This window comes from Phascolarctos cinereus, unplaced genomic scaffold (genome assembly GCF_003287225.1).
Source record: "Phascolarctos cinereus isolate Bilbo 61053 unplaced genomic scaffold, phaCin_HiC Scaffold_7;HRSCAF=346, whole genome shotgun sequence".
In the NCBI taxonomy this organism is placed as follows: domain Eukaryota; kingdom Metazoa; phylum Chordata; class Mammalia; order Diprotodontia; family Phascolarctidae; genus Phascolarctos; species Phascolarctos cinereus.
This window is the reverse complement of record NW_027556180.1, coordinates 89,148,054-89,174,344: the sequence shown is the minus strand read 5'-3', so window position 1 is coordinate 89,174,344 and position 26,291 is coordinate 89,148,054. Positions and strand designations below refer to the sequence as shown.

At 41.5% G+C, this 26,291-nt stretch overlaps 1 protein-coding gene and 1 non-coding gene across 2 annotated transcripts; one reads left to right on the top strand and one right to left on the bottom strand.

Annotated features, from left to right (window-relative positions):
* Positions 1-26,291, top strand: SERP2 (stress associated endoplasmic reticulum protein family member 2). The gene is made up of 3 exons (XM_020968452.2): positions 1-328; positions 5,550-5,622; positions 23,110-26,291. Exons 1-3 carry the CDS (start codon positions 245-247, stop codon positions 23,148-23,150), a joined length of 198 nt encoding a protein of 65 aa, XP_020824111.1. The 5' UTR covers positions 1-244; the 3' UTR covers positions 23,151-26,291.
* Positions 5,801-5,903, bottom strand: LOC144454918 (U6 spliceosomal RNA). The gene has a single exon (XR_013483466.1). It is a non-coding gene; the product is annotated as a U6 spliceosomal RNA (small nuclear RNA).

Sequence of the window (26,291 nt, the reverse complement as noted above, 5' to 3'; positions counted from 1 at the left end):
GAGAGAGGAAGAGAGAGGAAGGAAGGAAGGAAGGAAGGAAGGAAGGAAGGAAGGAAGGAAGGAAGGAAGGAAGGAAGGAAGGAAGGAAGGAAGGAAGGAAGGAAGGAAGGGAGAGAGAAAGGAAGAAGAGAAAGGAAGAAAGGAAAAGGGAGGGAGGAAAGAAAGAAGGAAACTTGAAGGAAGGAAGGAAGGAAAGAAAGAAGAGGGAAAGAAGGAGTTTAAAACAATTAAAAGCAGCCAAGCAATGGTGGCCAAACAGCGGATCCGGATGGCTAACAAGAAGCACAGCAAAAACATCACACAGAGAGGGAACGTAGCCAAAACCCTGGTAAGACAGGACATGGATGCTGTGCTATGGTGGGTTGGGGAGGGGGTGCATCTCAGAAGCTGGCTTTCTTTCTCCCTAAGGCTGAGCATGAATCCCTTCCTCTTCATATATTCTGCCATATGCTGCTTCACTCCAGTGAGGATGGGGATACCATGGACTGTGGACCTGGAAATAGAGGAAGGCGAGGAATAAAGACCCTTTTCCCAAACTGAGGAAACTTGGAGAGAGGGTAATGAATTACCTAGAGAAGGGAACAGAGGGATTGTAAGATTTTGAACTAGAAAGGACCACCTTAGAGATTTTGGGAACATAGAATCATAGTTTCGGAATTTGAAGGGACCTTACACCCTAAAGCTAAGTGACTTTCCCCCAAGGTGGCAGAGATGGAATTCAAACCTCAATGCTCTGATTCCAAAGCCAAGGCTTTCCCCACTACTCTAGGCCAGTAACTTTGCCCATCAGACTTGCTCATCCCTGTGGCTGGGGCTACCCAGACTCGTAGTTGGGTCACCAGAAGTGGAGAGAGGATCCTAGCTAGTACAGCAACAAATCATTCTGATATTGCCTGATGTTTTGTGGACTACAAAGCAGGATGAGATCACAGAAAGGGCTCAGTTTGAGCCATCTTTGAAGGAATCTTCCAAATAGAGAAGTATTCTGGGAAAGAATGAAAGCCATATCATTAGAGGAAAGATAACTTGGATTTGAGATGCAGTTAGGTGGTGCAGTGGATAGAGTGCTTGACCTGGAGTCAGGAAGACTCTGGCCTCTGATACTTACTAGCTATGTGACCCTGGACAAGTCACTTAACCCTGTTTGCCTCAGTTTCCTTATCTGTAAAATGAGCAGGAAAAGGAAATGGCAAACCATTCCAGCATCTTTGCCAAGAAAACCCCAAATGGGGTCATAAAGAGTTGGACAGGATTGAAAACAATTGAACAACAATAAAAAACTCGGATTAGGACAAGAATTAGAAATCACACCTTCAAGCTAGGTCTAGGTTGGGGGAGCGGAGAGGGGTTGTTTTTTTGCTTTGGTTTTTCCCCAGTTCTTATTTATTATCCCATTTGCTAGAGTGGTAGTTCCAATAGAGACTTTGAAGTCAACCGAGCAGATTAGACAATATCTTTTCTTAATGATTTATGTAACTGTCCAAAAGTAAGATCTGCTAACACCATGCTTCATAGAACCCATGCCAAACCGGAATGCATGCAATGTCAGAGAAACTCTGCGTGTAAACTGAACTTCACTTTGACTCTTGAGTTCCAAGTTAAACTACTCCCTGTCTGTCTTTTCAGTGATTTATTAGGACATTACATTGAGCTGTTGGTAGTAAAACTTCCAGTCTGGGCTCTACAGAGCCATTGAATGGGAAACACTTTTCACTGAAGTATGTCTCCTTAGTTAATTTCACTCAGTAGAGACCTGCTGTGCTAATTAATATTCAAGCACATACTTTCAACCTTAAGCTTGAGAGGTAATCTCTCTTCCAGGTCACACTAGAGGGAAGGGTTTTTTTGTTTTGTTTTGTTCCTGAGCTTTTACCTGATGGTTTAAGTGGCAGCAAAGTTATACCAACTTGAAGTGAAAGGTTTCCTTGCCAAGGAGAACGTTTGTATGTAATATTTGAATATAACTAGAGGGACTGTTTACTTCATTTCTCTGCTAGCTTTCTAGCTAATTTTGATGTAAATGAATTAGCCCCTTCTAGGTGAGATGAAATTCTCTCAGAAGAAAACAATGAAAATTGATTTTCCCAATTCCTAGTCAGAGCAAGTAGACTGGTATATGTCTGTGTTCTTGGTTTCTTTCAGTAAGTTAGGAGATTTGAAATGTATTCCATCTAAAATTTCAGGCAGCGTATTTAGTTTGGGCATGTGAGGGAGCTTTCTTTGTAAAGAAATTTCATCAACCAATGTGGACCACACCTGCTTTGTAATGGAGTTTTATATAGTTGTCTGGGAGTCCTGGTAGGTTAAGTGATTTCCCTAGGGTTACACAGTCAGAATCTCCATCCTGATGCTGAGGCCAGCTCTCTGTCCACAGAAGAGGATTAGATAAGGAACATTCTGAATTACCCTCTTAAAATCATAGGAAGAGCTACGAGGGATTAACTTTATCTGCTAGAGCACAGATTTTGCATTGTATTGGCTCCACAAGGATGGTACTCCTTTACCAAAAGGTATTAATCAAAAACTCTTATCTACCTAACACTTGGATTCAGGATTCACTGGATTCCCAGACAGGATGATGGCAAATACACCTAAAGCCAACAAAACCATTAATGGAATTTAAGGCGGACAGCTATCAGCTATTGAAAAAAAAATTATTGAACTCTGATGAATTATGATTCAGAAATTTGGGGAGCTCTTTACTCCAATTTCAAGTTTCTGTCTAAAACTTTTTCTTCCTGTAGATTAAGGAGCTTCATTCCAGTTACCAAGTCATTTCTGGGTTCCTAAATTCTTTTTTTTTATTATTTCAACTAGCTGTATAGGCAAAGCAACTTCTTTAGCAAGTGTGGGAAAACATCTGCAGAACTAGTTTTTATTAAACTATCTCAGACTAGTGTCATGTAGGAGAGTTGGAGTAAAGATGAGAAGGGGCAGGTATCAAAATCAGTTCCAAGTAACTTCATTTAACATCAGTTTATGTACTTGGTCTAGAGAAGACTAGGCCATAAGACCAAATGTAATGGCTGCACTGTGAAACCTCCACTAAGAGTTATCATTTTCAGTTATTTAAGATCAATTTTTCCTTCATTATGTTGGGTCAGAGGCAATATGGTAAATTGAGAGGATGATTAAATCAGATGGAATTCTTCATCTCCCTGAGCAGAGGAATCCATGAACTATCTCTTCTTTAGTCAAAATTTGCCTGACATCTACACATTAAAGCAAGCCACTGAGAAAATCATTTATGCAAAACCCAATCTGTTGTCCATTAGGAGTTGGAGTTGAAGAAGAAGGCATGTCCCAATCCTCTCTACCTGATCTAAAAGATTAGTTGGGTTTTTTCCCCACTAAGCCTTAACCACTAATGAGATATTTCACTAAATAAATAATCTCAGATCAATCCAAAAAAGCTGGTGAAAGCTTTTAACAGCAGAACATAGCTTGTCTTTTTAGGCTTATATTTAGTCAAGGCCTATTTGGCCCAAAGCTAATAAGAATGTAATTTTGTGTCCTTTGATTTTTTTTTGTCCCTTTTAGCTTTATCTTGGCAATGCTTTTTCTGGATCTTTCGGGCATAATCAACTAAACATCCACACATGCATATATATATATGTTTGTTAATTGATTGATTTAAGCACTTCCAAGTATTCAGTGAAATTATTTGTTAGGCTTATATTTTTGCCATGATGACGATGATGATGATGATGATGATGATGATGATGGCTGACATATACATAGTACTTTATGTACATTCTCTCTTTGATCCTCCTAACTGCACTATGAAGAAGATACTAGAGGTATTATCCTCATTTTACAGATGAGGAAACCGAAGCTAGGAGAGGTTAAGTAATTTACCCAAGGACGCACAACTAATGTCAGAGGCAAGCTTTGAACCCAAGTCTTCCTTGACTCTTGGACCATCATGCTCATACAGCATGCTACCTCCAAGTACAAATGGGTTTGGAGATTCCCTGAGATGGATGAAATTTATGCAAGGAAGGAAAATTATTTTTACAAGGAAAGTTTGGAGAGAATTGTTTCGTGTAGAAAGGTGTAGATTAAACTTTCCCAGATCATAGAATGTCAGAGCTGGAAGGCCCCTTAGAGATAACCTAGTCATTTTGCAGGTGAGGAAACTCCTGCTTGGTGGCCTGAGGCCTCAGGAGGCTGAACAGCTTGCCCAGCTCCTACAGCTCATTAATGACAGGAGCAACATTAGAAACCAGGTTTCAACTTCTAGTCCAGTCGTATGAAACCCTGCTGTAGAATGCTGAGTAAAAGATCCTAGGCTTGAGGCTTGACTCCCTCCTTGCAGTCTGTGTGACCTTTGGTGAGCTAGGGACTTTTTCTAGGCCATTGTTTTCTCATTTGCAAAATTCAGGGGGGAAGGTGGGGAGTGAAAGCTGGACTTGATCAAGGGTTCTTGGCTTGAGGTCTGTGACTTTTAAAAAAAAACTATTTTGATAGCTGTATTTTAATATAATTGTTTTCCTTTGTAATCCTATGGATTTTATTTAATATATTTTAAAACATTGTTCTGAGAAAGGCTCCAGAGACTTCAGCAGACTCTCAAAGGGGCCCATGAAGAACCTCTAGGTTAGATCTCTAAATTCCTTTACAACTATAAACTATATGATTCTGTGATGCTGTAATCCCCTCCAATTCAGGATATTTTTATCAGGGCCTTTGCTTGTGGTCAAAAAAAAAGACATTATGAAAAAGGAAAAAGAAATTAACTTGATTAACTTTCTCTCTCTCTCTCCTTCTTTCTCTCTATTGTCTCTCCCTCCCTCTCTTGCTCTTTTTCTCTCTCCCTCTCTTCTCTCTTCTCTCCCTCTCTCTTTCTTCTTCTTCTTCTCCTCCTCCTCCTTCTCCTCCTCCTCCTTCTCCTCCTCCTCCTTCTCCTCCTTTTCCTTCTCCTTCTTCTCCTTCTCCTTCTCCTTCTCCTTCTCCTTCTCCTTCTTCTTCTTCTTCTTCTTCTTCTTCTTCTTCTTCTTCTTCTTCTTCTTGTCTGTCTCTCTGTCTCTCTCTTTCTCTCTCCCTCTCTTCTCTCTTCTCTCCCTCTCCCTTTCTTCTTCTTCTCCTTCTCCTCCTCTTTCTTCTCCTCCTCCTTTTCCTTCTTCTCCTCCTTCTTCTCCTCCTTTTCCTTCTTCTTCTTCTTCTCCTTCTTCTTGTCTGTCTGTCTCTCTCTCTCTTTCTCTCTCCCTCTCTTCTCTCTTCTCTCCCTCTCTCTTTCTTCTTCTTCTCCTTCTCCTCCTCCTCCTCCTCCTTTTCCTCCTCCTTTTCCTTCTTCTCCTTCTTTTTCTTCTTCTTCTTCTTGTCTGTCTGTCTCTCTCTTTCTCTCTCTCTCTCTCTCTCTCTCTCCTTCTCTCTCTCTCTCTCTCTCTCTCTCTCTCTCTCTCTCTCTCTCTCTCTCTCTCTCAATACTATTAACCGATTCATCAATTCAGAAATTGGAAGTAGATTTGTTAGCCTCAAGATCTGCCTTTACATGTGAACTTATAAGGCAAATCTAATTCTCTTTTCTCTGGTCCCTTCCATTTTAGAGACCACAAGAAGAGAAATACCCTGTGGGCCCGTGGCTGCTGGCACTGTTTGTTTTTGTTGTCTGTGGATCAGGTATGGACACTGTACCTGGGAACAAATGAAGGGTGTTTCAATGCTAGCCTTCACCTCCATATTATTCTTTCTCAGTGGAGAAAATATGTTTTATTTATAAGGACAGCCTATTAGAAGCATATCAGTTTAAGACTCTTAGTAATTATTGCCTCGGTCTTGAGCTGATCCATTTTTTAAAAAATATATGGACTATTTCATGAAATTGTATGTCTTCCTTGGGCAGGGGCCATCCTAATCTTCTCTGTATCATTCCAGTTTCAGTATATGTGCTGCTGAAGCAAGCATGAACTGATCCATTATTAAAGGGGACATAGGTCTTTCTTGGTGAACAAAGCTCACAGGTACCATGTGACGTCTATTCTGTCCATTTTCTGTCCCCTATTATAGCAAAGAAATAAGAAGCCAACAAGATCAAAGATCAGATGGGATAAACATGTAAAGATTGATGTAAACTCTAACACATTAAATAAATGCTAGCTATTATTGTCATTATTGATTTTATGGTTGTTGCTGTTCCAGCAAATAGGAATAGCATAAGAATTAGTATAACACATCACATCAAAATGAATTGACCAAAGCAGATATAATAATATCAGCTAGCATCCATGTAGCGCTTTAAGGTTTGTAAAGAAAGCCATTTATGAACATTATCTCGTCATCATAACAACACTGAGATGGGTGCTATTTTTATTCCCATTTTACAGATTTGGAAACTGAGGCAGACAGAAGTTAAGTGACTCATCCAGGGTCACATAACTAGTAAATTTCTGGGGCTGGATTTGAGCTGAGGGCTTCCTGACTCTAGGCCCAGTTCTCTAGTCAATGAATCATCTACCTGCTAAATATCTAAAATTTAACTGTTACCACAACCCACCTGTTTAAAGAAGAGTTAGAGCTTCTCGGGGGAAGTCGCAGTAAGAGTATTCTTTCTGAAATAAGGTTCATATTCCAGAGCGTGACACATTCTTCTCTAGGATTGATGCCTTGGGCTTTCATGTTGGGTTGAGCCTTTGACCTATAGTTCATGTGGTCATCTTGGACTTGGGAAGCTATAAGTAAGTGGCAGGTTTCACTTTCACATTGATTTCCTTCCAAGATCACCCATGGAGGGAAATACCCGAGGAAGCAGGACCTGAAATGTTGGAGTTTTGTAACCTTTCAAACGATTATCAAGATTCCTGAAGGAGGAGATTCAAGCTGATGCACTGTCAACAGGGACATAGGTTTCTATTGTCCTGGTGACTGAAGCAAACAGGTTACCATGTGACATCTATTCAGCCCTGTTCTGTGCCCTAGCCCAGCCAAGAAACTTGTTCTTCCTAGACTACTCTAATGACACCAACAAGACATGCAAGGAATGCTAAACATTGAGTTACGAAGACCTGGGTTCAAATCCCACATCTGACCTTTAGCTCTGTGATCCTGAACAAGTCACCTAGCCTATCTGAGCCTCAGTTCCCCATTTATAAAAATACAGGTTCCTTCCAGCTCTGACTCTATGATCTTATTTTCTATGTTCTTTGGCAAGGGAGAAGGCACTAACTAAATGATTTTCTTTTGACTTTCTAAAGTGGTGGTTTCCCTAAAAGAGACCAAACCGCATAGGAGGCTGGGGAAGGTATCTGTCCCAAGGTGCTGCTGGGGCTCAGAATAGTTTTTCCATTATGATTTTAGTTTCCAGGACTATCTGCTACCCAATCAAAAAATTTATTTGTAAGGGAAGCAAATGAAAAACAAATTAGGAAGAGGACCAAAAAACCCTAAAAAGTGTAGTTGGTGCAGTAATAATAACTTACATCACTTATATAGTATTTTAATGTTTATAGAGTGCTTTACAAATTATCTCATTTTATTTCCACAACAAACCTGGGAGGCAGATGGTATTATTATTCCCGTTTTATAGAAGAGGAAACTAAGAGGGTAGCTAGGTGGTGTAGCAGATAGAACACCAGCCCTGGAGTCAGGAGGACCTGAGTTCAAATCCAGCCTCAGACACTTGACACTTACTAGCTCTGTGACCCTGGGCAAGTCACTTAACCCCATTGCCTAGCCCCCCCCAAAAAAAGAGGAAACTAAGGCAGAGATTAAGTGACTTTCCCAAGGTTACACAGCTAGTATGTGTTTGAGGTGTTATTTGAAGCCTTCTGCTTAAGAAAAAAATGTTTTATTTTTATATCACCTTCATTTCTGTGTATAGCCCTTCCACCTCCCCATGCAGCTAGCCATCTGTTACAACAAAGAATGGAAAAGAAAGAAAAAAAGCAATCTGACAAAACCAAGCAAAGCATCAACTGAATTTGATAGTATGTGTAGTAAACCTTTGCAAGGAAAAAGAGGGAGTTTGTGATTGCAAAAGTCTTCTAACCAGTCTCTTATCCTCCATTCCATCCATCCTATATGCCCTTACCAGATTAATCTTCCTAATGCACAGTTCTGATCGCTTCCTTCCTCTACTCAGAAATATTCAATAATTCTCCATTGCCAGATGAATGGAGTTCAAAATCCTTAGCTTGTCATGCAAGGGCCCACCCAGTTTGGTTCCTGCTGCCATGGAGAATGAAGGAATAAAAGGTTTCTGGGGGAAAAAATCAAAGAAAATATTTAAGAGGAGGACAAGGAGGAAAAATAATTTGGGAAGACACAGATCTTCTGAATCCAAACCTTCGTTAAAAGGCAGAGGTAGAAGGATGTGACTCTGAAGTAAAGGAAGAAAGAGCCTCAGCCCACTGGGGTTAGGTAATAGCTTAGTGGGAATGCCATGGATGAAGCTCTGACCAGGAGTAGTCAGACAAATAGAAGGAGAACAAGGAGAGAAGAAGAGAAGAAGAAAGAGTGGCTAAGAAGAGACTGTGATCAACAGTGTCAAAGACTACAGAGGGGTCAAGAAGGATGAGGATTGAGAAAAGGTCATTAGATTTGGCAATTAAACCATCACTGGTAACTTTAGAAAGGGCCATTGTAGTTGGATGAGTCCAAAAGCCAGATGACAAAGAGTTAAAGGTGAGAGGAGAGGAAGTAAAGGCACGGCACCATCCTTGATGAGAATGCACCATGCTGGCCAGACCTGGCCAATGTCTCCCATGTCATACAATCAATTGCTAGTTATTACCATCATCATCATAAGTATTATTATTATTATTATTATTATTATTATTATTAACCATCTAGAATTGAAATGCCTTGCCTCAGGAGGAAGTGGGTTCCTGCTAGCTAGAAGTCATCCATCAAAGGTTTGATAACCACTGTGCAAGCATGTTGCAGAGTATATCCTCATTCACATTCAGGTTGAGGCCAGTGGTCCCTGTGATGCTTTCTTATTCCCACATTTACAAATGTAGCTATCGACAAAGAGCATGGGGTGCCGTAGAGGGATAGTGAGTTCCTTCTCACTGGGTGTCTTCAAGCATAGGCCTGATGACCCATTATTGCCAAATTTGAGGAATTCGGTAGATGAGATACATGTTTTCAATATAAATTAGACTGAACATCCTCAAAGGTCCCTCCCAATTCTGATTTTTACTTCTGGAACTTTATCTTATGGAGAAAAAGCAAGTGAAGAATAATAAGCCTTCCTTTTTTTTTTCCTTTTGGGGTAACTAGGTGGTACAATGGATAGAGTGCTGGGTCTAGAATCAGGAAGACCTGAATTCAAATCCAACCTCAGACATTTACTAGCTGTGAATGAAGAACCAATAACAACAACTGTGTGACTCTGAACAAGTCACTTAACTCTGCCTCAGTTTTCTCATCTGTAAAATGAGCTGGAGAGGAAATGGCAAACCACTCCACTATCTTTGCCAAGAAAACCTCGAATGGGATCACGAAGAGTTGGATACAACTGAAAATGACTAAACAACAACCCTTTTCCTGGAGAAGGGAAATAGGGGCTCTGCTTTTTTCCTAAGAGCTGCAATCTAGATAGGCTTTCCTGGCTGATCCTGGGCCAGAATTGATACATTCAGTCATTGCTTCTGAAAGTTGTGGTCACTATGAGGGAATTGACCAATGGTGGTTTTCTTCTTCTGGCTGTGGCTAAGAATTACCTCCTACCAAATACACATCTGGCAGGGTACCTGCAGCTGAGCCCCACACTCACCTCCCCGCTCCTATAACTACTTCATATATCTAGGAGGGTAGAAGACATACCTCTTAGAGCAGAGCATCCATCTAAGTATCGTTTATGAATATCATAAGGTAGCATTTATTTAATCTTCCATTTCATGCTCCCATAATGGTTACCTTCACCCTTGGCAAAACCAGCTTAAGGAGTACAGCCATTAAGAGTAATTACGGCATTTCCAAGGCTATTTCCTTTGAGAAACATCACAGCCTTTAACATACCAACATACGTCACAGACAGAGGTTTGGCTTGTGTTTTTGTTTTTATAATCTCTCTAAGCAGACCGTGATGCATGGGTTCATCAGACCCCTTCTTAGTCCCACTAGGGTATCAGGATAAAGCTCATGAGGATGGTGTGCTGTTAAGATTCCAGGTCTTCAGCTGTACCTTGAATAGGTTTCCCCTTGCTTTTAACATTGCCTTAATGTCTCCTGTGGTCTCTAAATAAGAAAACAGTCGACATTATCTCTTAAGTACTTAGGGTACATGTCAGCATTTTCAATGATAACATGCTTCACATATGATAATATTTTTCCATGTGATAAGGCATTGAAGAAAGTCTCCCAGACAGTGAACCAAAGCCAGCCTTTGCTGGTTTGCATGTTAGCCTGCTGGAGGTTGTTTAAGAGTAGAAACAAAATGTGAATTTCACTTCCTCCCAAACAGCTCTAAAAACCAGTGGTTTGCGGCAGCAGTATTCCTACTGAGATAAAGTAAGCTATCGGCAATAGCTTTTGGTACAGTATGTTTATTTCAAGGAATGAAAGTTTTTGTATTAACTAAATGGAATAGCTCAAGGCTCTCTCTTGTATCTTTTTTTTTTGCATTCTTTTTAGTTGGTTTTTAAAAAATGTTAAAGCATGTCAGAAATCCGAACTGTTGCTAACTAAAATACCTTTTATGGCTCCCTCAAGACAAGACATTCTTCTCAATGTCTCAGAAACTTTCCATCTTCAAACCTTAAAATTAGCTTCTTGGGATGACCAATTTAGGGCTGTAAGAGACCTTGGAGACCAATCTTCCCATTTTACAGATGAGGAAACTGAGGTACAGAGATTATGACTTTACCAAGGTCCTACTGCATTAGTGGTCTGCTAAAATCTAGATTCAAGAAGTTGAAATCTATAGGAGTTGAGCACACCCCCATCTTGACAGTGTTTCCTTGTTTCCTACCTTTTTTTAAAATAAAAAATACTGCCTTCTATATTTATGCCATGCTGCCTGCTCTCCAGCTCTGCCTCAATTCAGAACTGAAGGTACCACCCCTGTGACTCTCTGGGTCCTCACTGGTGAGTCAGTCTCAGTCCACGATATGACTTCCCAGCCACCTCCATGTTATGCTGCTGCGCACATAACCCTAACCCTTTTTCAACACTAGCTCTAAGAGTAGTAATTAAATCCATGCTGTCATTCTGGAAAGGATATGTCAATCATTTGTCCTATAACTCCAATTACCATTCACTAACATATATCCCTAGCCACTATTCCCCTATATGTGTTATCTTCTCCATTACAATGCAAGCTCTTTAAAGGTAAAGACTGTGTTATTTGTCTGTAGTTGCAGTTGTTGTTATCTTTGTTGTTCAGTCGTTTTGGTCACATCTGACTCTTTGTGACCCCATTTGGGTTTAGCTTTGTTGGGTTTTTTTTTTTTTGGCAAAGATACTGGGAGTGGTTTGCCATTTCCTTCTCCAGCTCATTTTATAGATGAAGAAACTAAGTCAAACAGGGTTAAGTAACTTGCCCAGGGTCACACAGCTAGTAAGTGTCTGAGGCCAGATTTGAACTCAAGAAGATGAGTCTTCCTGACTTCAGGCCCAGCATTCTGAGCCACTTCGCTGCCCCTTGTATTCATATTTAGCACCTAGCGTAGTGCCTTGTAATTTTTTTCATTCATTCATTCCATCCTCACAGGTCTCTTTGCATACGGCAAGCTCACCCTAGTTCTCTTGAAACAATCTATGATTCAAAACATGGCACCATTCAGGAAAGATTTGGTAGCAAAACTGAGTCCAAAGTCTTTGTTTATTTTCACCTCAAACTCAAAGATAACCTAACTAGTGGTGCCCATATGAGGCTATCTGATCACAATTAGGGTGTAGATTTCAATAATCATACTAGGGCTACTCCTTTACCTGATGACTTTTGGTTAGGACTCATATCCCCGCTCCATTTATGCTGACAACTGCTATTTCTCTCATACTGATCCAGCATTCAGCCTCACTTTCCTTTGTTTCCAGATCATTGCTTTTTGGCAAAAAGAGGTGTGGAACCAGCCCCCTCCCCGTGTCTCTCTGTCTCTTTGTCTCTTCCTCTCTCTCTTCCTCTCCTTTCTTCTCTCCTCTCCTCTCCTCTCCTCTCCTCTCCTCTCCTCTCCTCTCCTCTCCTCTTCCCTTCCTTTCCCTTCTCTTCTCTTCTCTTCTCTTCTCTTCTCTTCTCTTCTCTTCTCTTCTCTTCTCTTCTCAGTCTCTCTGTCTGTCTCTCTCACACACACAAACACACACATACACACACATACACACACCGTAGAGAGAGACATACTCTCCTATAGTCTCCTATTTTCTCTAGACCTTCTAGCTCCTTGGTGAACTTCCCTTATACCAAAGTCTTTCCTGGGCATCTGCTTTAGGTTTCTTCACTAGGATTCCTCCTTGACATTATGATTCTTTGATTAGCATCCTGTTTTTCTAGTCTATTGTATAATTAGTGATCAGTTCATACAGTGTCTCTATCTCCCTCTGTTATTTCTATTTTTTTTAACTTGGTTGACCTCCATTGGGCCTTGCTCTAGTATAATACTGAGTTGACAGGGAAGTATACCTTTTTCATAGACCTCAGCTCCTTTAAAGCTCTGTGTATTTATCCTCTCTGTTCATCCTTCCCTACCACGGTATATTTAACCCAGGAGGCATCTCCAGTCATCCTGATCTATATGTCACCACTGGACCCAGATGGCTCCAGAGGAGAAAGTGAGGCTGGTGACTTTGCACAGCCCTCCCTCACTTAAATCCAATTCACCTGCAAGTCATGGCATCACCTTCCTGATGTCATGGTCCTCTTTGAGAACAAAGGACAAACAACAACAATATTTAACTCAGAAAAATAGGATAACGCTTAATTTACATCTTCCTTTGAATCATAGAAGAAAATACTTGAGTGTATATTCTAGTTCCCTTCCCAGCACTGTTTTCTCCTTCAGCATCCCCAAACACAGTCTTATTTATGCCTTTGTATCCATTATTGGTGTAGTACAGTTTTTTTGGTTTTTTGGTTTTTTTGGCTTTTAGGCAATTGGGGTTAAGTGACTTGCCCAAGGTCACACAGCTAGTAAGTGTCAAGTGTTGGTTCTGAGGCAGGATTTGAACTCAGGTCCTCCTGACTTCAGGGCCGGTGCTCTATCCACTGTGCCACCTAGCTGCCCCATGTAGTACAATTTTGACTTTTGAATTTCATTGGTCACTATAACCTGTGTCTTGCACAACTGAGTGTAAGCTCCTTAAGATCAAAGACTGTTTCATTTTCGTCTTTCATCCCTGGAGTGCCTAGCTTGGTGTCATGTATACTGTGGGCACTGATAAATGCTTGCTGAATTGAATGACTTATTTCCTTTGAAGAGTAGCATCAAAAACTAGCTGAGGATCTGTTTTGGACCATTTTTGTGCTATGATTTGGCAGTCTAGTAAAGATCTCTTTCTCAGAATTATCTTTTTTTTAAATGAATAAAATAGAAAGGATTGCAGATAAAACCAGTTACATTGAAATGAAGTTAGCAAAATATATATTTTTAAAGTTCTCAGACCCTAGGTTAAGAACCCCTGCTCCAGATAAACTGGGCTTTGTGGGAAAGGAGGGAAAAATCCAACCAGTATTCTCTGTCCACCTCTCTCATACCCCCAGAAAATTTGTACCTGCGGGGAAGGGATCCACAGAGCGTAGGGACAGAGCAGAACAAACAGGGGTCCTGAGCCTCAGAGGATATAACATCAGCAGCCTGTGAGCAGGAGCCTGGCTTTAAAAAGTGCCGGATGATTGGGCCAGGCTATCTACAGAACATTCTGGCAGCCCAGGCCCCAGCAGGTAGCACACTTCTGTGCCCCCCTTACCCTCTAAACCAGTAATTATGTCTGGCATATAGCTGGCAATCAGCACGCAATGAGTGTGGTTAGCAAAGCAGACCCCTGGGCTCTTCTGGCAGGACCACCTGTTAATAATCCAGCAGTCTGTCTGCAGTTTTGTCTGCTGGTTCTGGGAGCTCTTTGGACTTTGCAGTTCCTTATGCACGCTTCAGGTGTTCTCCCTAAGGGAGAGGTCAGCCCAAGGACAAGTCTTTCCTTGGTTAACCTTCCCAAGAGAAAGAATGAGAAGGGGTGGTTCTCAGTAACATTTTTCCCTGGGGTGAATTAGGTAGCCTTGACTTCCCATACCACTAAGCCTCCTCTAGGTCTTTCCTGCCTTCATTTCCAGACAGCCTTGATGCCTCCATTTAATGGAAAGATCCCATGTCTCCCAGTTTCTAGGGCAGCTGACTCCTCTTGGACCTACCTTTTCTCTCCCTCTCTTAACCCCTCAGAACCCTGGCTGCAAGGCTGGCCTGTCTTGGTCCAGGGTTAATGCTAAATGCTGCTAGAGTCACTCAAAATGAATCCAAGATAAGGGGGACCCTTTCAGCATTTCTACTAGCCAGTCGGTTGCCTGAGCATCCATTCACCCATCTGACCATCCTCTCCTCTCTGCCTTCCCCAGCTGGTAACTCTCCTCTCCCCAACGGTTGTACCACTCATGGCTGCCTGCCCTAACAAGTCAGGAAGTTGTAATCGAACACATCCCAACAGCTGGAGAAAGTGGTGATGCCAGGATTTTCTTTTTTAGTCATTGGCAACTGTCTTAGTCTCCCAAGAATACTGAAGAATTCAGGAGGCTTCAGAGTTTATGTATACAACCATTTATAGAAGCAATGTGGCAGCATAATGGATAAGAGTGTCAGTCTCTGAATCATGAAGACCCGGGCTCTAATCTGGCCTTTGATATGTACCAGCTGTGCAGCCATGGGCAAATTAGTTTAACCTCTCTGTGTCCCAGGCAACTTTTTAAATGATAAATTCCAGAGAAGGTGAAATCTACATTAAATAAAGATGTCCTTTACCAGGACCTTCCCATACTAGGAAAAACACAGATCTAATTCTCTTCCCTCCATTACCCCAAATGAATATGACCTATAGACTTACATGTCACATGACATAGTGGATAGTGAGTCGGTCCTGGAGTCAGGAGGATTTGGATTCAAATTCTACCTGTGGCATATACTGACTGTAGGATCTTGAACAGTAAACTCTCAGTCCCCCCTAGACAGCTCTCTAAAATTAAGTTGTAGACCAGTAGCTGATCTGTATTGATGGAGGGAGTCTTTTTACCTGTAGTTCTCCCACACCAAAGAAACCATAGGTATAGGCCAAAAGAAAAAACAAAGTCTATTGGTGCATTTCCATCAGTCAAGCCCCTCCCTTTTTTGCCCTCCCCAGCAGCATCCTGGTTTTTTCTGCCCAAGGTTCTGAAGTTGGTTTCTCTTCTTGTTTATTGGCCTGGAGTCAGGAAATTGAGTCCAAATCTGACCTCAGACACTTACTAGCTGTGTGACCCTGAGCAAGTCACTTAACCCTGTTTGCCTCAGTTTCCTCATCTGTAAAATGATCTGAAAAAGGAAACAGCAAACCACTCCAGTATCTTTGCCAAGAAAACCCCAAATGGGGTCACAAAGAGTCAGACACAACTGGAATGTCTTAACAACAATAACAACAAACAAAAAGGGAAAAGATAACAGTCTGACCCCTGGAGAGACTCAGTTCTCTTGCAGAACCTCTATCAGTGAACCAAATGAGACCACACACCTAGAGGGCCCTGCACAAATGGCTTTGAGCTATGGAGACTAATTTGTAGGAAGGTGAGGGCAGAGGAGGGAGCAGAGAGAAGAGTAAGGCTCCCAGGCTGCCCCTACCCCTGCCTCTTAAACAACCATGCATGAATCACCCTGCCAACAGCATTTCCACCTCCCTGTCTGCCTGAATGACAGGTGGGGAGTCAAGTTTGAGCGCAAGAGCAAAGCTGTTACCACTATCCAAGGATGGCAGCGATTTCTCCTGCCAAAATCACTATTTTATATCGTTAACTATTAGTAATCAGCCCTGTGGGGGTTTCTAAGGGGAAGTGAGAGCTTCCCCAGAAGTAGCAAAAATCAGAATAATTTAGAGGGAACAAATACATATTTTAGACTGGTTATTGATTGTAAGTTGCTGCAGCTGAAGAAACATTCTTCAACTTCCTTGCTAGAAAAAGGTAAATTTTCCAAAGGTTCCGGGTGGGATTCTACCCCAGTGCCCTTGTGGTTTTCTTCTCAAGACAAAGAAATTCCTGCTTCAACCATATGCCCCTCCCTAGAGGGACAGAGTCCACCCTCACATCTCTTTTCTAGATGCTTGCTCCAGAACAGACTTGGATATTTCAGGGCCATGAAATTAAATACTGCTGGGGCTTCTCTGGAGGTTCAACGGTCTTTTCCAAGATCAGGAAACTCAGTGGAAGCCCCAGCCCACAGATTGGCCAGTGGGATGCTTGAGGCAGGAGTCTTGGAGAAAATCTTCCATTTCACCACCACCGAAAAACTAAGCACTTCATTCTGCCTCAGGGCCCCTTCTTAATGTCTGTCAAAGCAAATCTAGAAAATGTATCTTCTGAGTCATTCAGACTCCTCAAAGGTATCATCCTGGAATTCATTTTTAAAGCTGTCTCATTGTGATTCCAACTGTCCCTCACCTCACAATCCTGTGGTGCTTGAGAGGGGGTCACATCCCCACATTACAGAATCAAGAGCTGGAAGGAAGCTGAGTGATCATCCTTTTATCTAAGCACCTTCCTAGGCAAAGGGATATTTGTACTGAATGATGTTTGTGTCTCTGCTGCCTCTGTGGAGGCAGATGCTTTTGCCTTCTTCACACAAGACCCAAATGGTCTTTACTAACTCTTTCTGTCTCATTCTGCTCCTTTTTTTTTTTTTGGTTTTCCTTTCCAATTCTTTGGTCAGTGGTCACAGATGGCTTTCCTGTTTCCTCATGTAATGAAAAAAGGCTTTGAGACTCTTACTATTAGTTCTTTACAGATCTCTAGTGATCCACCTCCTTGCAATTGTCCAGTTTTTCTGTCTCTTCCTCAGCTCTCTCTCTTAGACCATAAGTTTCTTTATTAACCATAGTAGACTTTTCCCACCATTCTCCTATTTTAGTTAAAATTTCTGTAAGTTTGGGGATTTCTAGGGTTTTCTTATTTTCACCCATAATTCTACCTTGTTTCCACTCTTCCTACCTTCTCTTTTCAGCAGATCCTGTGGCCTCTCTTTCTCTTATTCTTGTTAAAATTGTTTGTCATGAAGTAAAATTCTCTGGCAGGATTCTGACTTATAGACTATTTCCTCTGGGACCAACCTGCTGAGTTTTATCCCCACCCTCTCACCTAAGAACCTTGTCTCATATTGGAAAAAACCCAAAAAACTGAGTCATTATATAAGAGCTCCCTCTTCTCCCCTCTCATCACCCAGATGCCTTGGAACTCTATCCTCCCCCTCACCTTGGTCTCATATGAAAAGAGGTGACCCTTCTACTTGCCAAAGCCAACCCATCTACAAGCACATATGATCTCAATTCCATCCCATCTTCTCCAGCAGACTGTCTCCTCTATCACACTCACTCTCACTAATCTTCAATCTCTCTTTGTGGATGCTTCCCTACTGCTTACAAACACATCCATGTCTCCCTGTCCTCAAAAGACCCTCCCTTGACCTCCACTAGCTACTGTCTCACATCTCTCCTCCCTTTCACAGATAGTCTGTGAATCTGGGAGGTAGTCTGCAATCTGGGCCTTCACTTCCATTTCTCTCCTTTTCTTCTTAATTCTCTGTTGGCTGACCTCCAATGTCATCATTCTACTGAAACTTCTCTCTCCAAAGTTACTAATGATCTCTAAAAAAGGGAAAAGGACCCACATGTACAAAAATATTTATAGCAACTCTTTTTGTGGTGGCAATGAATTGGAAATTGAGAGGATGCCTATCATTTGGGGAATGGCTGAACAAGTTGTGGTATATGAATGTAATGGAATATTATTGTTCCGTAAGAAATGATGAGCAGGCAGGCTTCAGAAAAAAACTGGGAAGACTTGCACGAGCTGATGCTGAGTGAAGTTAGCAGAACCAGGAGAACATTGTATAAGGTTCCAGAACATTATATGATTACTGACTTTGTGAAACTTAGCTCTTCTCAGCAATGCAATCATCTAAGACAATTCCAAAAGACTCAAGATGGAAAATGCTATCCACATCCAGAGAAAGAACTATGGAGTCTGAATGCAGATGGAAGCACACTATTTTCTCTCCTTTATTTTTTCTTTCTCATGGTTTTTCCCTTTTGCTTTGATTCTTCTTTCACAACATGACTAATGTGGAAATATGTTTAATATAATCATATTAAATGTATATGTACATGTATAGCCTATATCAGATTGCAGACCATCTTGGAGGAGGAGGGGAGGGAGGGGGGAAATTTAGAACTCAAAATCTTATAAAAGTGAATGTTGAAAACTAAAAATCAATTAATTAATTGATTTGTAGAAACCACCAAAGTTACTAATGATCTCATAACTGTCGAACCTGGTGGTGTCCTTCTCTCAATCCTCATCCTTCTTGACCCCTCTGCCATCTTTGACCATCAATCATCCTCTTGTCTTTGACATTCTCTTTTCTCTAGGTTTTTGTGTCACCATTCTCCCCTCCTCCTCCTCCCACCTTTCTGACCACTCTTTCTAGGTCTACTTTGACAGACCTTCATCCAGGTATCACGCACTTACCATGGATGTCCCCTGAGGCTTTATCCTGGGTCCACTTCTCTTCTCCCATCATACTATTTCATTTGGCAATCTCATTAGTTCTTATGGATTCAATTATCACCTTGATGCAGATGATTCTCAGGTCTATTTATTCAGCCCTAACCTGTCTCTTGATCTCTCGTCTCTTATCCAACTGCTTGTTGAACTACATGTTGCATCAACATCTTAAACTCAACATGCCCAAAGCTGAACTCATTATCATTTCTTCCATCCACCACCCCCACTTCTGAACTTCCCAGTTACCTGTCAAGGGCACCACCATCCTCCCAATCACCCAGGCTTGCAACCTGGGTGACATCCCTGACACCTCACTTTCTCCTCCCATATCCAATCCACTGCCAAATCTTGTCAATTCTATCTTTGTCTCTTCCATATGCCCCTTTTTCTCCTCTGACACTGCCAACAATCCTGGTGCAGGCCCTCAGCACTTTTTATCATTATATTATTTTATTATTATAGTATATTTTTATTATTTTATTATATTTTGTTATTGTATGTTATATATTATAGTCTTATTACAATAGCCTTCTGATTGATCTCTCTGCTTCTATGCTCTCTCCCCTCCAGTCCATCCTCCACCCAGCCATCAAATTGATCTTCCTAAAGCTTAGGTCTGAACTTGTCACCCCCTTATTCAATAAACTCTAAGGGCTTCCTATTACCTCCAAGATAAAATGTGAAATCTTTTGTTTGCTATTCAGATCCCCTAGTAAGCTGACCCCTTCTTCCCTTTCCAGGCTTCTTACACCTTACTCCCTCTTCCACATATACTATGATCTAATGACATTGGCCTCCTTGCAGTCTCTCAAACAAGATACTCCATTTCCCTACTCTGGGCATTTTCACTGAATTCTCTTCCTCCTCATCTCTGTCTGGTTTCCCTGATTTCCTTTAAGTCCCCGCTAAAATCCCACCTTCTACAAGAAGTCTTTCCCAATTCTTCTTAATTCAGGAGCCTTCCCTCTGTTGATTATTTCCTATTTATCCCATATATACATTGCTTGTACGTAGATCATGAGCTCCCTACAGACAGGGATTCTTTGCCTTTCTTCATATTCTCAGTGCTTAGCATAGTGCCTGGAACGTAGTAGGTGCTTAATGCTAGTTTACTGAACTTGTACCCCTCACCTCCTATGGTCTATATTTACAGAGCGCCCACTTTGTTATGGAGGGTACCACTGTTGGGATTATATATAAAATCTTGGGAGGTTATAGCCCCAACCCCCAAAAAGTCTCTGCTCTAGGCTTGCTGCCTCTCTGTGAACAGATTTGGCATTCAGCTAGGGACAGGTCAGAGAGGTTCCTCCATAGTTTTAAAGGCAGCTCTGCTGTTTGTTCCTTGTGTGACCTTGTCTCTCCTGTCTGAGCCTCAGCATCCTCAGCTATAAAATGAAGGAGTCTGACCAGGTGGCTCCAAAGGTCTGAGTCTGGGACTTTCGTAAGATGACAGATCTTGAGTCAGAAGGGAGCTCAGAGAGTATGGAATCCAACCCCCACATTTAACAAGTGAACATCGAGGAAGTTGAAATGATTTGCCCAAGGACATTCAAATAGACATGATCAGAGGCAAGATTTGAATCCCGGATCCTCTTGTTCCGGATTATTCCTTGTTCCTGCTTATTCCATTGTACCAAGCTGTCTTCATGCCTGATCCCAGGGCTTTAGGAACTGTAATTCTACTGTTAGCATACTCCATGGAGATTCCTTTGGACTCTGGTGATTCTTTCTCAACCTACAGATCTGGGAGCTCTCCTGGTGAAATACTCAAGGCCAGCTTCTCCAGACTGAAATGTTTTCCTGCCTTACCTCACCTTTCCTGGGCCTCTTTCCTCTTGGCTTTGTCCTGCCTTTAACACAGACCCTTTCCTGCAGTCTCCTCAGCTGTTATTTTCTCAGCTTTGTTCACCCACTGTTAAGTTATTAACTTGTCAGGGTCTAGACTCCCCACTTCCGCTCTCTCTTTGAACTCTCTGTTGACTTTCTTCCTGCTCACTGCATCGGAAAGTCAGGGTTTGGGAGACAGGGGTTAGCAGACAGGTCAACTGTGGCTTACACACAGAATTAGATTCAGTATAATTGCCGTAACATGTCATAAGCTTTCTAAGGATTTTTAAAGATGACTAGAAGGCAAACAGAAAAAAAAAAACCCAAACTCTAGTTTCTCCCCATTTTGGGGGAGTTGGTAAACCAAAATGACCCATTTTTTAAAAACCCTCCATTCAATGCAATATTTTCTTAAAAGAATTCTTTTTAAAATGATTCCTCTATAAGGAGGAGAGAGAGAGAGAGAGAGAGAGAGAGAGAGAGAGAGAGAGAGAGAGAGAAACTCACTGCTATATTCACTCAATTAGGAATCACTTTTAATGAAGTTAAAAGAGAATAAATGAGTTATTTTAATTCAAGTTAATAATATGAGGCTGATCCAAAGTGTTTTGATTAGAATTCTCCAAGGAAATGGTCAGTAGCTACCTAGAAAGAGCAGAGGTAATATTAATGTTTCCTCAAAGTTACACAACCATAATTGGAGTCAATGAGATGTGACCATGACTCACTGATTGTATTTTTCTCACTCATTAGGTCCTAACTGTATAGCTGAATCAGTCTTGAAAATAATGCCTAACATGAGACAAATAGAAATTTTTCTTGGGGAGGTAAATTTTTAAAAGGTTTATTTTATTTATTTTATTCCACACACTTCTTCTTGGGGATCATTGTAAAGTTATTTCTGATTGATTTTATTATAGTAAAAGACCTTACCTATCTGGAATTCATGTTTAAAATAACCTAATCTAGCTAGAACACAACTGAGAACCAAAAGAAAGAAAAAAATGTCCAAGTACAGCTCAAAATCCATGCACTAAAGCTTATTTATTTATCACATGGAGAGCCCCTCAAACTGAGAGTCAGAAGGTTCTGGGTGAGAGTTTAACAAGCTTAGCTCTATGCTTTCCAAACCCAAAGCAGAGCAAATTAAAGGAGCAAATTAAAAACCAGGAGGTCTATTAAAATTGGTAATGCCAGTTGATGCACGAAGGGACAGGGAAAAATCTGCAGAAGAAAAGAGGCAGAAAAAAAATACAAAAAGTAGAAAAAATAATGCAAAAAATACAGTAATCTCAAGTGACTTTTACCTCAGGGATTAATAGTTCTTCTCATGTCAGTAGTATCTGAGAAACAGAAAATAGTTTTTATTGTTCATGGTTAGAGAACCTGAGGAACCAAGGAAAGGTTCAGGTTTTACTCTGTTTAAGAAGTCAGGGAAGGTGAGAGGGTAGGGTATGTGAAAAACATTTCCATTCAAGTAAGTTAAAATAAAAAATTTTTGGTACCATTATTTAGGAAATTCATCCATACAGTGATTTTACTTTTGTCACCTTCTAGGTTGGCTAGTTAATAGCCCCACTGAACCTTTTCTAAAAGGTGAATCCTCCTTTGAATATAGTCCTAGATTCATCCTAGATCTTTGGGCCACCCAAGGCTGTGTTTATCTTCAACAGCTGGGAAAGATACAAGAAGAAATCTTTTTTAGACTTTTGCTCCTTGGACAACCTACAGATATGAAACCAATTTTAAAAACAAGCCTCCCAACCTACTATAATGACCTCAAGTAAATAGACAGAGGGCAAGGACAAATTACTATCTCTCAGCAAAATAAAAGGCCAGAAGCAGAGCAAAGGACTCTTTTCTCCCTGGAGCTATTGTCTACAAGCTATTTGTGAATTCTGCTTTGTTGAGGCCCTGCCTTGTGGTATCAGCAATCATTGTTTTAATTAGGAGTTCTTCTAGGCCAGAGGCAGTGAGTAGAAAGACCAGTTTCTTAAAGAATCTTAAATGAAAGTCAAGTCTTCCTAGCCCCCGGAAGATTATCACACATAACCAACCAATATTGTCCTAATTTTCAGCTGCATAATGAGCCAGCCCCATTTCAGAGGCTCCCAGCCAGCCAGATGCCAAATTGTGATGTGGGTTATCAGTAACTGAACAGTGCCAGCAGTATTGGAGATCAGACTGGTATATCAGGGAATTTCTCTGCTATCATTCAGTTTTCCTAACCAGCATGTGGGGCTGGGTTGTTTTGAAGGAAAGGTGCAGGAAGACAGCAGTTATTCCCATGGATGTGGCTGGTTGCAGCACATCCCAGGACATCTGGCCAGGCCTTGCAGTTCTTGGTACATTTGTATCTGTAACTCTCACTAGAATTAACTGAATGTGTCTGGACAAATTCTTCAGGCATCAGTGAGAAAAGCTGAAGGCCTGCTTTCTAAAGTGCATTGACCTCTTGTTAGCCTAACCCCTGGTGAGGAAACAGTTAAGCAGTTGCATGCTCACATGTCAAGTTTGGGAGGGGTCATTTTAAGGAGGACACCAGGGGACTGAGTTCCCAACCTCCTTCAGGCTGCCTAGCATCTGAATGACCCTATTATTTTTTTCTTCTCCAGCTATATTTCAGATCATCCAGAGTATAAGGATGGGTATGTAAGGCGACAGAGACTTGACCTCCCTTCCTCCGTCAGGAGGGTGGACTGGATTAGTATTTAGCTGATGCTATAATGGAACAGACACAAAAAAACAAAAGCCACATGGGACCATGCCCTGCGCACATCATCAAGGATGCCAAACCAAACTACCTCTTTATGTGATGACGACTCGGTGCTTGCGTGTTCTCAACAGGAAAGGAAAGGATATTCTCTCTACTAGCTGGACAGGCCGTCCCTGCCTTGAGGAAGAGAAGCCTGTTCTGCATCGATGTCATTTCCCTTTTTCTCATCAGTGTGTTCGTAACCCTGGCAATGGTCAACTGGTGTACCTTTGAGGTGTGTTATCGGTCATGTACTGGGAATTGATTTTAAAAATAAACTCCAGCGCTCACCCCTACACTATTTGTTGGTTATAGTCAGAAAGGCAAGCCTAGAAATATATAGGCAGACTCCACCAACGTTAATTGAGAAGCAATGGAGAGGAAAACCCTCACCAGGCGAAGCAATGTTGTTGTCAGGGACTGAGTTCTAGGGGAGCAGTGTGATAAAGGAGCCATCAGCCAGGATAGCATTAAAGTGGGGATTAATACCACCATAGCAAGATCAGGTTCTATCTAATCATAAGAGGAAAAAAATAAGAGCTCAGTTTCTGCAGGAAGCATTGGGATTATTTTGTTGGAAGGCAGTTGTATGGTAGAGTAGCAATGTACAGTGGCCTCATAACACCTGGGTTAAGTGCCAGCTCTGTTACATACTAGTTGTGTGACCATGGGCAAGTCACTTTACTAATCTGGGCCTCAGTTTCTCCCTGCATAGATTGGATTAGATGATTGCTAAGGTCCCTTCCACCTCTATATCCTATTGTCTAGGGATTTGAGTTGGATGATACTAACTGGACTTTGAAAAACCTGCACTTAACCTGCACTTCCCCACTGTCCATCCCAACAGGCTTCAGTATCCACCACATTTCCCATCTTCATTTCCTTTTTGTGGTGGTAGTGTTTTTCAGTTCATATAGATAACATGAGTGAAAATCCATTGAAAATTATAAAGCACGATACACATGTATTTTGCACTCAGGATGAATCAGAAAATGTTAGGGACCTTACAAACCATGCAAGTAAACCCCATCATCTTGATGATTAAGAAACTAAGGAAGAGAAAAGTTAAATGTTCTCCCCCGCCCAGGTCACACGGGGAGTAAGTTGAAGAGACAAAATTTGAACCCTGGTCTTTTAACTTTAAATTCAGTGCTCTTTCTTTCATATTGAAATACCCCAAATTCTCTTTCTACAGATGAGAAACCTGAAAAATTAAATGGTGAAGTGATGTCATCTTTATAACCATCATCATCATCATTATTAAATGCATTTGGTTATATCTACCTTCGAATCTGAATGGGAAAGCCATTTGAGTCTGGGGCCCATTCTCAGCTCTACTGTTGACTTTGTGCTCAAGAACAGTTGTGGTACAGTGAAAATATAGCTGGATTTGGGGTTATAGAGCCTAGTGCTACAAGTTACTACTTACAGGCAGCTAAGTGTCATGGTAGAGAAAGTGCTGGACACGGAGCAAGGAAGGCCTGAGTTCAAATCCTGCCTCAGAAACTTGTCAACTATATGAGCTTAGGCAAATCACTTTGATTCCTCTGAACCTGAGTGTCCTCATATGTAAAGTGGAGATAATAATAGCCCCTACTTCACCGTCTTGGTCTTGTTGTGAGGATCTGTGCATTAAGCACTTTGCAAACCTTAATGCACTATGTATTATTATTATTATGTATGTGAACTACGGTAAGTCACTCTCTGGGCCTTGATTTCCTTACCTGTAAAATGAGGGAGGTAGATTAGGCACCTTTCAGCTCTAAATCTGTGAACTTCATCATTTTAGCAGATGAGATGTTGTCCATCCTTAGTTTTTGAAGAAGACTGATGACATCACAAGGTGATGTCTTGACGTGTATGTGAATTGGATTTAAGTGAGGCAAAATTGCACAAAGTTGTCAGCCTCACTCTCTCTTCCAGAATCATCGAATCCAGTGGCAAGACAAAAAGTCAGGATGATTGGCAATGGCCCGAGATGACCTTGATGTCTGACCAAGTGCCATCAAATGAGATAATGTCTGTGTACAGGGATGGGGTTGGCCTGGAGACATCTTGATCAACTTGATGAGATGACAGAGGACAAATAAGCCTTCATCTGTAGGCATGCATTTGAGGGGCACTGACCACTGGGAATGGCCACTGCCATCTTATTCAGAGAACACATGGAGCTCCTGATAACTGACTGACTGGGGGTCTACAAGGATAGACTCTTGTGCAAGCAACCATTCCACTCCATGGTCTATAATACCATAAAAGCTAACTGACAGACCAGCTCTCTCTTTCTCTTTTGGATTCCTTCACAGTTTTCCCCTGAGCCTTTCTGCCAAAAGGGTGGAGAGGAGATTACTCCCTTCTCCTTTCCCTTCCAACAACTCCTGGCAACTTGCCACAGATGTGCATGGTGTCTAGGTGGCTTGGGAGGAGAATTCATGGACAATCTCTCTGACCGCCAACTTCCTGTGCAGAGAGGTAGATGTTTTCATCTCCTGGGCACCATGATCTCAGAATCTAGAGGCTTCTAGCTACCGAAGAGGGATTTATCGGGTAGTGCTAGATTTGGGGACTGACCTTTGAGTGAGTAACCCTCAAATTCAAGAGTTCCTAAATTCAAAACTTAGACAATAGTCTTCTACATAGAGGAAAAAGATTTCTTCAACAGCATGCTTCATGGAGAAAAAAGAGAACATTTACAAAGTTCCTGAGCAGTCCTACTTAGAGAATAAAGCCAGAAAGGTATTTGGGCAGCGCAAGAAAGGAACTTCCTATTGAGAAATCCCCAGAGTATGTCTGTTTTCAGGGGGAAGAGTCTAACCATAGGGTACGGGTCTCAGGGAAGCAGTATAGGTCTAGGAAGAGAGAGACTCACCAGAGCACCTCAAAGGATGGCCCTGAGGGCCATCCCAAATTCCTGACCTTTCAGAGGCAGCTGATGGACTGTTTGAGTGTGGCATGTGTTTTCTGTACCTGTTGATGGGCTCTCATGAGTCCTTTGCACCTTCTGCATTTTCTGTGGGGCAAAATAAAGGCTATCTAATGCTC